Genomic DNA, 12,756 nt, shown 5'->3' with positions numbered 1-12,756 from the left:
TTTTCTCTCTTGGCAATCAAGAATGCTCATCATAATAGTATAGATTAGCCACCTAACTTCTAGATGGCTACAACAAGACAAATTGCATGGTTGTCAGCAAGCCCATTAGCCAATACTTGGGGAAAGACGTGTATTCCAGAAGGGCTATGATGAGCTTGCCATATGAAAAGCCACATGAATCAGCACATCTGCAAGGAAGGGGAAGGAGGAAGAACTCAACCATGATTTGCTACGGAAACGTTGCTTATAGGATCATACATAACTCCATGCTCACTAAGTTTTTTGAAAAAGGCACTTCCAACAAGGTTGCAGCACACTATGCTGCATCTACATGCTTTTCAATCCCTGCAATACAGCAGAGCTTTCACAGGGTGTTAGTGAGCACCTCTATCCTAGAAAAAATTGTTGTTTAGAGGTTAAAATGCACTTCTCAGCAAAGAGGAGCTATATTTTTGAAATCATGCAAACATAGAATATAGAAGTGTATTAAATCATATCTTCCAATGGTATGGATAATGACCAAGTATACAAGCAGTTGCTGCATGCTCAGTAATACAAACACTGGCATATGCATCCACTAGCTTTTTTTTTTTCTTTCCCTTTTCTTGAAGAAAACTGTGATTAAGCATAAAGTAGCACTCAGTATTCAGTGCAGTCAAAAATGCTGCATTTCTCAATATATCCAGAATTACAACTTCAAATGCCTGAGGGATTGGAATTTTGAAGGCAGAGTTGGAGTTTAAAGATTTCTAAAGATGGGAAGCACTGAAATATCTTTTATTCTTCTTGTATCTTATTTCTTACCCTACCATCAACTAATTTTAAAAGAGGCTCTTACTAATCCTCAATCACTTTTTCTTCTGTGCAAATGTCTTCACTAAGGCTTTCATAACTATCACTCAGATGTTTTCAGTATTCACTGGTTAATAAAAGCAAGAAAATATATATTGGAACTCATCTGATTAATTAATACAGTTGACTTTAATGATGGGCAACACCACTTATTTAGATTACAGAGATTAATTCAGCACCTTCCAGCTACTTCAAGTCACCCCACTTCAATAAGGCTAAATACAGTTCATCTCAGTTAGCATCTCCAGCACTAGGAACAGCTGTTATGAATTGCTGAATTTCTGATCAGCAAGAATCATCTTAATGAAACTAAATTAACTCAGAAAGAAAATTATCACAGCCTTCCTATAACAAATAATGATATGTTATTTAATCTATGCGAAATAAAACAGAAAAATAATGGAGTTCTAGAGCAAAGTCTGTCATGTTTGTGCAATGTCTGCTATACTTACAGGTACAAGGAAACTTCTAACAGATCAGACAACCTACTGAGTAGCTGCAGTCAGCAAGCAGACCCCGTTCTGAAAATGTAGCCAGTGAAATCTTCGAGCTATGCATTTTTTGAAACTATATTGCTTTCTCAAAAACTTTGTTGCTAAACACAGCCACTGCTAAATAGTAAGATTCAAAATTTCCTAGATGAAACATGGTACAAAAATACATCAGAGAATTTAGCTGGCTGCAGTCTTTCTTACATCAAAAAAGGAAAATCATGTTTTAAACTTTTTTTTTTTTAATTGATCAAAAATGTTTGCAAACACAGAGAGGCCTTGCCACTCATCTCAGGACTTAAGCCAACTTACGTGAGGGATCATTTGTCCTTCTCTTTCCCAAATAAAAACATCAATTTTACTTCTGGAAATAGGTATGTAATCCTTGTTTCACTACTGTGTAATGGGCATGCAGCGCTGCTTATGATTACGATATTTTGGCGTCTTCAAGTACTGTTATGTATGAGCTCATTTTAGAATAAACCACTGGTCTGTAGATTATTCTAAATTCGTTCTGATGTATCACTTTCTACTAGTTCCCACTGTCTTACTGTACTCAGCCTCAATGAACAGTGACTTAATCTGGGTTATATTTTCTCCACTTGTTTGGATGAAAGCAATGGAAGGTACCTTACCATAAAGCTACTTATCACAAGAGAAGTCTAATTTCAGCATAATACTGCAGGGTTTCTGATCACAAACCAGAGTCAAAGGAGGCACAAACCTCTCTGGATGACTCTTATGGCTTTTAGCAGAACCACACTCAAGAGTTCCACTCTTTCTTTCAAAACCTCATGGCAGTGTTTGTAATAAAGACCAAAACAAGCCTGCAAGTGAAAATCATGGCCAAACTTTCTGTTCTGCAGGTGTACAGGACTTTCTTCTACAAGAAAAAATCTTATATGACAAAAGTCAGAGCATTTACAAGGTCTAGGCATGAAAGAACTTCAGCACAAACAAAAAGCTGTTTCAAAGTTGATCCAATTCTACTTAAAATGCAAAGAATGCTACCTTGAACTTGTCTTGTATAATAAAAATGTACATATGTAGTCAGTGTGCCTCCTCCTACGTAAACTGTTTTGACCTCTCCCTCAAAGCTCAGTCTGTTAAAGAGTTTAAACCCTTTGCTGGAGGCAGCCTCGTGTCACTTGAATTTTTGTTTACAGTTCAGACATACTTAGCCTAGTTTCCTCAAATGAGTTATAAAGTCTTATCTCAGCAGAATCAGGTGCTCTGTATATTTACACTCTTCATTCATGCTTAAACAGTGCAAGACAGTAAATACTGCCTCGAATAATCTTGCAAATAAATATACAGAATCATTAAGTACGATTTAAACCAGGCAAAGACAAAATGCCAGATTCTTTTCTCATTTACTGTAATGTCAGTCAGGGGCAATTTCATTCAAAACTGATGCATAGCAGTAGAAAATCCAACACCTACAGTGAAAATTAAACAGCATGAACAACCGCAATATACATGTACTTATTTTTCTCCTGTACTGTAGCTTCTCATTCTTAAACAAATTTTGGAACTTTTGGCTACCTAAGATTTAGTTTAAGTAGTTTATGCTGTTCTTAAGTATATGCAGAATGTTGGGCAGATAAGCAATTTGTTTATATTGTTCATGGCCTTAACTCAACCCTAGGTTTTCTCTTTCTGTGTCAGTGGTTTCAAAGCGATAAAGGCACAGCACCAGTGTATCAGAAAACTGACATCAGGTTCTGATTAGCTGTTTCCACATTATCATTTGCAGACAAAAGCTGTGACTTAAACTAGCAAATATGATAGAAAAAAAAAAATCAGATTCTTTCAGTGAAAGGGAAGCACTCAAAATTTTGCTGAATACATAACATTCAGGCTTCCACACTATCCTCATCTGGGGAAGTCAATGACTTAACCTTAGTACAGATGTACCACAAAAATTAAGCCATTTATGTTTCTGAAATGCTCACATACTGAAATTTGTTGACACAGTACATAGAAAAACCATAGAAAAACCATCATTCTGGTTTCAGAGCAGGATAACATGGCACAAGCTACATATGGATCAATCAAGGGAAAATTTTTACTGTAAATCAAAACTGAAGAAAGTGCTACTGATTTTTCACACAGATATTTTCGCTTATTCTTGCTAAGATACACTGAATATTCTTGAGAAAATAAACTGTAGTTATCACTATGAAATATTTTCAAATAACACTTTTAGAAAAAAAATATATATATACATACTAATACACATTAACAATGACTTTCTTTAAAAATGAGCAGTTTTGGAAATGTTTATCCAGTGAAATCTAAGTTAATCAGATCAAAAATGTGCCACCACATAGCTTTGCTATCCAGGAGGATCAGTGCAAGCAGGCAACAGTGTACAGTTGCACTCACCTCTCATTTTAATACAGAGTAACTTTTTGATGGCCTACAGAGACCAGAAATAAAAGTTCTTCCAGACTGGCTCAGGTGACCAGAATTTTCAGAATCCACAGAACATTTGCTCAATATCTACTTTCATCACTAATGAACGTGTGCTGGTAATTACAAGATTCCCACTTACAGTGAAAGCAGACATTATCTCCACGCTCTCACCTCAAACTGAAAGAAACATCAGCATGATTCCTAGTTCTCTCAGAGGAAGCTCAAAGTTATAATAATTTCTAATTTGGTTATTAGAAAGCATATCTTTTTTGTCTGCCCTAAGGTTAACAGCTAAGCTTAAGGGATACTTAAAATGCCCAATACCACAATATTTCCAAATGCAGAAAGTAATCTGCTCATTACTTATGTTACTCAGTAAAGTGACACACAACTGTCAGAGTTTGCTTAGTCTCAGGCACGAAGAGGAATACTGATTCCTGGGAAATGGAAGAGGAAATAGCAGTGGTCAGTTTTTTCCTTGTGTTTTTCTGCCACCTGGTGGTTACACACAGCAGCTCTCTCCCTCTAAGAACTGCTCTACTTCGGACAAGCTGTGGATTCACGTGCTATGAATCATGTTCCTCTGACACTTCATAAACTCCACTTCTTCACATAGTTGAGGTAATTGATAACTATTTGTATGTCACACTGTGACTCCTCACCTTCTAGTCTAGAGTAATCATAAAATAGTCATTAGACATTTTAAATATTTACCTGCAATTAATGTCCTTTTCTTCTCACAAAATTGTAGCTCAAAATATTTTATAAAACAGCTGGAAAAATCACTCAGGGGTGTCTTAGCATGTCCAAAGGCTTCCAAGACACAGTTTACCTTCAAGAAAAAAATGGTAAAACAGTGACAAGAGAAGAAAATATTTCAATAAATGTCAGTGAAATTGGTTTGGGACCAGTAACAGAAAAAATAAGACTACTTTATAGTTTGGAATTTAACAGATTTCTTGAGAGATTTTTTTTCAGTATAGAAATTAAAGTAAAATAGTTTAAAAACCCCACCTAAGTGCTGTCAGAATAGTGGGACCTGTGAATGGAAGGGAAAAGACAAGGGCCCAACCTCAGACCCTTCAGTGCTATTAATTAAAACAGCTACTTGTGCAGTAGGTGGCAGCAGAAACTAGTGAACTTAATTTTGGTTTCACTCCTGTAGCATTGAGATTCAGGGTGTATTTGCATAAATTAGGCTAATTCAGCACCTGGTTTGACCAGTGTGGCTTCAGTAACTTCCAACGGTGCTATGTGCAACTGCAGCAAGCACAAATCTAGGTCATTGTGTTCATTAAAGCACCTTAAAAAGGCAAATAAAGCAGAGCTATAATGTGATTCCCCCTGGATGGGATCTGCTACACCTACTTCCTCTGTCTGAAGCCAGCTATCCCACCTGAGCTATTCACAAGGAATCCTTCTATAAACAAAATGCAACTCATTTTTCTTAATATGGGATGATTCTCTTCTATCTGTACTGATTACGAGTCATTGAAACATGCGCCTAATTCTATACTACTTGACTAAACAAGACTAGGACTCTAACCTCTATGGTATGTGACATGGTAGGGTTCATATTTACATCACTTTCATCTGCAAAGCAGGGCAGATATAGAATTGTGAATGGTTACTGGTACATATTGCCAGAGTTCCTGGTGGGGATTTAAACTGTGCCAGGAGACAAGTCTTAGCAAAGACAGGACTCCCATACCTTCCAATTCTCACTGCTCCCACATTTCTATCCAAAACATACAGTTTTCAATTGTTTATTCACAAAGTTACAAGTCAAGTGAAAAATTTACACCTACAGTGTGTTAGCATATAGTCTAATTTACCTGATATGTAAAACAGGTTCACCTGATTTCACAGTGTGCATTGGACATAATTTGTTCTGCTACTGAAATCAATTATGATTGACCAAATATTTCAGAACTCTTGCCTATTCCGTATTTAATACACAAATACCAAGTCTATAATTTCAGTCAGTCCTTGTAGATCTTCCACAACTTTCCAATTTCTGTTTCACATACTATTACTTTGGATGTCCAAGCACTTCTTGGATGGGACAAAGACCACTACAACCACACAGAGAAACTTATTTACTTACCATAGGCAGTCAGTACATAATTAGGAGGCTGTACCTTATAACACTGTATTTCCTATTCACTGAAACACTGCTTTCCAAAATAACTAAAATACATAGAAACAAAACTGGACTCCACTTTTTAGTTTCCATTCATCATAACAATGTGAACTTAATCCTGCTACCATTCAGGTCAAGGCAGGAAAGAAGCCTCCTCTGACATGAAATTTCTGCACAGCAGGTGCCTTTTTCCTTGCTGTACAAATGACTTTGCATATAAAGAGACCAGATTTTTGCCTTGTTCTACTCAAGCGTTCAGAATGCTACTTACATGTTTTATCTTTGCATCAAAGGTACTTCTGCCAGAGCTAGATCTACAAGTGAGGTGCTTCACTATTTGTTTGCAGGCTTCAGTCTTCCCAGAACCACTTTCTCCACTGTAAAATGACAAGAAAAGAAAGAGAAGGCGGAAGCATTGGTTATTTTCACATCTGAAATATTATTTATGCTTTCTACTACTTGTGTTGGAATGGATTTAAGGTATCTCAGTCAAACACTCATTTGAAATAACAGAAGGTTTATGGATGGCAAATACTCAAGAAGAAAACATAGGAGATAGACTGGCTTACTATATTGACACGGTCTCTCAGAGCTGTCTGGCTATACTGTCTTGTACCACAAGCCAAACCAACCAAATCTAAAGCCATTTTGAAGGTATTTACAGCAATTTTTTTTATCACTTTCTTTATCATCTGACCAGTTAAGGAATCTGCTTGCACAGCCCAGTTCTTTGCAGATGGGGAAATACTACTGTGTTAATCACAGGAGTCAGAAAGAAAAAAAGAAAAGCTTTAGGAACAAGAGAAAGGAAATAAAAATGAAGAGAAAAGAAAATGAAAAGATTATTTAAGAGTTAGCTGGCACAGAGCTAATGTTTAACTTCTTGTTCATGATGTGGAATATATATTCCATACAATAAGAATTCCTGAGAGGAAAGACAAATGAAGAAAACAAGGTAATAGACAATTTGATCAAGGAAGGATAAAGTATATATATGAGAATCTCATTTCAAATGAGAAAACAATTAAATAAAGGAAGAAATAAAAGAGAGAAGAAAAAAAAGTTTTCATACTCAGAGTTGAGATCTCTGTGCCACTTAGTCAGTTCTTATGGGACACACATGCAGCTCTGGTGGATATCATATTTGTCTGCCTGATAAGATGCATTCCTAGGTGTCAAGAGGGATTTCTCATTACTATATGTGATATATCAGGCTGCTTTTAAGTATGTCCTCCTTTAGTAACAGGCTGACCCTGGACTTCAAACTCCTGCTGTTATCTGCAGGAGGTTTGTAGTCCAAGGTTTGCAACCTGGATATATGATACGCAAAGCCTTCAAACAGTAGGTCACAAAGCCATATTTAAACCAGGTCTTAAAACAAATCACTTGAAATCAAGGTCACCACCATAGCAAATGTGAAACTAGCATCTCTCCAGGATTGACCAGATGCTCCATAAGTGCACTATACATTGCTCAATCTTCAGCTTCTGACTTCCTACAATTCATTTCATGTTAGATTATATTTGATGTCACTCTCAAGCATGGATTCACTCTCTGAATGTTAATATTACAAAGCTGCCTGCCTGTTTTCCTAAGTAGATGCATTAGTTTTCTGCCTTTATAATGACTGTGTCCAAATTCTGTGTTCTTTTAAATTGTCATCAGTAATAGGAGAAGAAAAAAAGTGACACAAGGGCATTAGTCCTGTGATGCTATTCCCCTAAAGACATTTCAAACTCTTGGAAATTACAGACCTTATGCCTGTACTATGGAGAAGGTCAGTGAGCTTGCAGACAGATATCAATATCTCTTGAATCACACCTCCTACTGCTCACTCACATGAGCAGTGCACTGACACCTGGGTGCCATGGTATGAAACAATTTTATCCCTCCACAGTACACTTGGACCAAAATCACAGCTGCAACCTTTTATCATCATATCACAGGTTACCAGCAAGACTGGCAACAGTGGTTTATCAATTATTTCAGCTTACACAGAATTTCTTTGCACTTATTTAGAAATTTAGCAATCACAGCTACACACGATGTCACTGAGCACAAGTGCTCGTATGTTTGAAAATCAAATCTCTAACAGCCCACACCTTGTCCAACGCATACTGCCCTTTATACCCACTGGTAGATAACTGTATCATTCTGATATTCACATTATTTTTGAATTCAGATAGTTTCCTTAACTGGATCATTACTGTTTGGTAAATGTCAATTCCAATGTAAATTAATCACATTAATCATGTGCTTGGGGGAAACTGTGACAAAATATAGAAGGAAGGAGCTACCTGTCACTTCAGATCACAGAACAGGCAGAGTTTTACTGGCCCTGTTTCATTTACAGTTCTGAGCAATTCTGCAGTGATATTTAAAATAAACGAAGACTACTCTTGTGCTACTTGGATTACAATCAGAAATGCTGGAAAACTTCCAACAGAATTTGTTTCATATAAAATTCCTAACAGTTTTAAAGGAAGATTCAGATCAGATACACTTGCTACACTGTATGAATTTCTGAAGCCAGGCCCTCAACATTCCACTCTCAAGCATGTACATTATAATACAAATTCCCATTCTGATAGCAGTGTGTATTCAGGGAAAAGAGAGAAACCTTTCGGAAGGCCAGAAAAATTTCTTCTCAGTTTGCATGGTACCACAGCAAGACACTGGGTCCTCCTCCATGTCTGAGGTTCCTAATCTTGAAATATGCATGTATGAGTAACATTGCTAAACATAAAATAACTAAATAACTCTGCATGTTAGTGGGAAATTATATTTGTAAAGTAAACTATATTGAAAAGTGTATTTCTAAACAATTTTACATTATAAATAAGATGATCAAACTGCAGTCCCACAGCACACTGCAATTACAATACACTCAATTAGAATTTAAAAATTACAAAGTATTAACCTGAACAGAATACATGCGGTGATGCTAACCTGAGGAAATCAAAAGCTGTCAAGTCAGCCCACTTTAAAAGATGAAGATTTCTCTCAGTCCCAGGTTCCTGGGCTTATAAATGTGGTTTATTTCAGAATAAAATCTCTGGATATTGACATTCCTGTCTCCTAACTTTTATACAACAATTCATTACATATATTCCTTGAGGCTCGTTGTTCTTTTTTAAATCACCAAATTAGCCATTAGCATCCCATTAACCACTGGCTTGATTGACTGAAGATCCTTAGCTTTAACAAGCTTATAAACTATGCTTAGACTTTTCAGACAGCTCTGACTTATCTTGTCGGTGGTTAATGCATTTTCATATCCTGTATGGCAGGAACAAAATCCAGTCAGAACCAAGTTAACTATGAAAAGCCTATCTATTGACTATTTAAAAGCATAACGTATCTTTATTTTATTTGATAACATTCATAAAAAAGTATATTCACAGGTAGCTCTTGGTGTTAAGCATACATCAATGGCATAGGCTTACTATAAACTAAAATAGTTTATAGTATAAATAGTAGAGTTTGAATAACTGGTAGTAATTTCTTCAATAATTTGGACATATCCTTTTCTACTGTAAAATAGAAACTTGATTTCAGTGAGTGGACATTTGTAAAGTGTCCAAATAGCAATAATAATAATAAAAATGTTTAACACTGTAGGTTCATGGAGGAAGTTAAGAGTAAAGCTTCAGAATACAAGAAAATAAGTAAAGTAGAAAGACTCAAAGAAGGCCAGGAGAAAAACTGATAAACAGATATGAATTGTCCTAAGCACTTAAAATGGACCTCTGACGGGACAGTAACTATGAGCAGCACCACATACAGTAAGTATAACTGCTTGGGTCTGAATGACAAGTTCACTCATTGATGTGAATAAGCAGAGATTTAAGTAAGTTCGTTGTAAGGGACTTGGGTAAAGAGATGCCAAACTCCTGGTTCAGTCAGGATTAAGCATGAAATAAATAGCACTGTGAGACTCTGCCTGGAAACTATGAACCTAATCTGAACGCACACGTGGGCTGAAAATTGAAGTAGTACGTGAAGTCTAGCGGTGGTTTCAGGATGATAGCTTTGGACATAACTCTGTGTCAGTCAACTTCAGGTGTCTTTACCTCTAATCGTTATTATCCCTTGTGAAAACGTGGAGTGCAAAAATGACTAGACTAAGAACAGTATCATTAAGGGTTATGCTGTGTGCAGAATTCATTAGCGCACACTGTATGTGTGTGTGCAATAAAAGAGTAATTCATGAATCATTAACAACGGCCACTAAATTGATGGAAAGTTTCTTTTCGTAATTAAGCTTTGGCAGAAAAAAACATGAACTGACAAACATTGCTAATAGAAAATAAACTTTATCTCTCCAGAATAAAGAAGCTTGATGAAGATGACAGGACTAACATGCATAAGGGCGTATTTTCTGAAACTCTTTCTAGTCTTCTTGAGAAGAAATGGGTAGCCGGATATACTGAAAATAATAGTCTTCTATAAAGAAATTACTTTTTTTTTTTTTCCCCCTTAAAAAACAAACTATGAATTTTCAGGAAAGATTTAGGAGACAGTTATAGATACTGCCATCACTTATGTGGTAGCTCATATTTAAATCGGACATATTTTGAGGACTGCATGTGAAAATAATACATTAACATTGGCATGATACTATTTCTCACTGCTCCATATCACATCATAACAACATAACATGCACATCAAAACAGCAGACTCATCTCATAGTAAAATTTATTACAATAAAAGTAAAGCAGCGTGTTTATAAACTCTACTAACAAGTTATGTATAGTATAAAGTATTATTATATATCATTAATAGAAAAGTAGACCTAAAAATAAATACACATTAGGAGTTTATTCTATATTTGCATCATTTCATTTGCATCCAACTGCAATAGAAGACAAAAGTATCATCTCAGTGAGCACTTTCCAGAGTATTTATCAAAAATGTCAAAAATAGCATCTCTTGCAATTATCAAGGGAACTTCATTCTGAGTTTTTTATTCCATGGGAATAATCAATTTTCACTGGATTTACAGCTAATAAAACCAAACAAATCCAGCATCCTTCTGATTGAATGTGGCTATTTGCCTATGTGGCATTCTATGAACTATTTAGACTAAGCCAAAACCAGTGGGCCCTGCTGTGGACTTAATGTATGAGCTTCAGATACTGACACAAGTCCATATCCACATAAACAGAATCCAATAAAACTGTATATATACGATTGCTGTTATGTGTTCACTGTAATTGTTGTAACTTTACAACAATTTTATGGTTAGCAGCTCTTTTTAACTACCTCTAGAATTACAGGTAGTTCAAGAGCAATTGTAAGTTCTCTCAAATAGTTCAACTTTATGATTGAGCAGCTACATCAAATTTGCCACTCTCTTCGCTTTCAGGTAGACTGAATGAAGAAAAGGGAGGGCAGCAGATTAACAGATGTAGGGAGCCAAGAGAATTCAAAGATACACCGTAATAAAAGCAGCGTGTTTGGATGAACTGGAGATTTTACTGGAGATTTTTAATAGTTTTATTTACAATCTTGAATGTATTTATCATTGGAACAATGCAAATGATATAAAGTGCCCTACATCGAAGATGGAGGGCTAAATAACAAGCACAGAGTTTCACACAACATGTGAGGCAGAGTGGAAGCTCCAATACAGGCACGTCATCTCAGAGGTTTACACTTTTGTAAAGGACTTCTCTTTTTATTTTTATTAGATCCTATTTCTAATTCCTTTCCATGTAATATTAGCAATGCACACAATGGCTTTGAACTCTTTATCATTAATTCTTTGTTTGTAATTAGATCCAGTTAGATGGAATGGCAAGTTCCCAAGAAAATTTATGAACTTGAGATGTAATTAAACCTTTTTCAGTTCTATTCTGCTCTAATGTATGATATAGAGATCAGTACACAGAAAGAAATCAGTTGGAGTCAAAAATAAAATGGAAATCTTAAGTACTGAGTCCTGGGGGGAACAGCTGAAAGGCAAAAGCAGTAAAATAGTTAATAGAAAGATAAAATTTCACCTGAGGATAAAGCACTGGGGACGCTGCTCCTGGAACAGCATGTGGTAAGCTCTTTCAGCACAGGAAAATATATGAGGGGGAAGTGTGGAACACAGTTTTCCAGAGTTGCTTAAATAAAGCTGGGTGACCTGAAAAAATGTTGTAAATTAACACGATCAATATATTTCAAATTGTGTTTCATCCCTCCCACACCCCTCACCCCCACCTCCTTGATACCAGGTCTTTGTAAAGCTCTCCATATGCATAATGAAAAGAATCTCTGTACGTATATATATGGCACTCCTTAAGTACCATATGGTACCTGTAAAGAGTTTAACTTAAAAAAAAAAACAGAGCTGTTAAGTATAGAAGTGCTAATTAAGATACAGAACTATGGCACTCCATAGCTCTCCTTTTTGAACTGAGTAAAACAACATGATCTGAAAAACCTTCACACTTTTATTGCCACTGCATAATGTTTGCAAGGTTAGACATTTTACTAATGGACTTAAAGAATACACGCATTTGCTCTACTCTGACGATTAAACTCCGCACAAACGTGACACAACAAGATGACCATAGTAATCACTGTTTCTACAAACAGTTATTATGTCATCTCAAAAATGGTGTCCGTTACGTTTCCAGTAGTGCTACTATAGGAGTAAAGAGCATTTCAGTGTAAAAATGCATTAATACTATCATCTAACAACTGTATCAAATGAAGCAGAGTATATTAATGCATGACACTATTTTATCTCAGTGTGAAAAACTGATTACAAAATGATTTGTTTTAGTAGCTTATTGGAACTAAGAGTTGAAGGTCGACATAAAATTGCCAAATTATGACAAATGAATATAAAAGGAAGAA

The 12,756-nt window shown here is 35.9% G+C and overlaps 1 protein-coding gene across 1 annotated transcript in view; it reads right to left on the bottom strand.

Moving 5' to 3' along the window:
* MYO16 (myosin XVI) overlaps positions 1 to 12,756 on the bottom strand; it is a 283,366-nt gene that overhangs the window by 148,539 nt on the left and 122,071 nt on the right. Inside the window, 3 exon segments of the mRNA XM_010728547.3 lie at positions 4,476 to 4,593; positions 6,176 to 6,281; positions 11,910 to 12,037. Of these exon segments, the coding sequence (XP_010726849.1) occupies positions 4,476 to 4,593; positions 6,176 to 6,281; positions 11,910 to 12,037 (352 nt within the window).

The sequence above is a fragment of the Meleagris gallopavo genome, chromosome 1 (assembly GCF_000146605.3).
Source record: "Meleagris gallopavo isolate NT-WF06-2002-E0010 breed Aviagen turkey brand Nicholas breeding stock chromosome 1, Turkey_5.1, whole genome shotgun sequence".
Taxonomy (NCBI): Eukaryota; Metazoa; Chordata; class Aves; order Galliformes; family Phasianidae; genus Meleagris; species Meleagris gallopavo.
The sequence above is the reverse complement of the archived record's forward strand: the minus strand, read 5'-3'. Positions and strand labels throughout refer to the sequence as shown.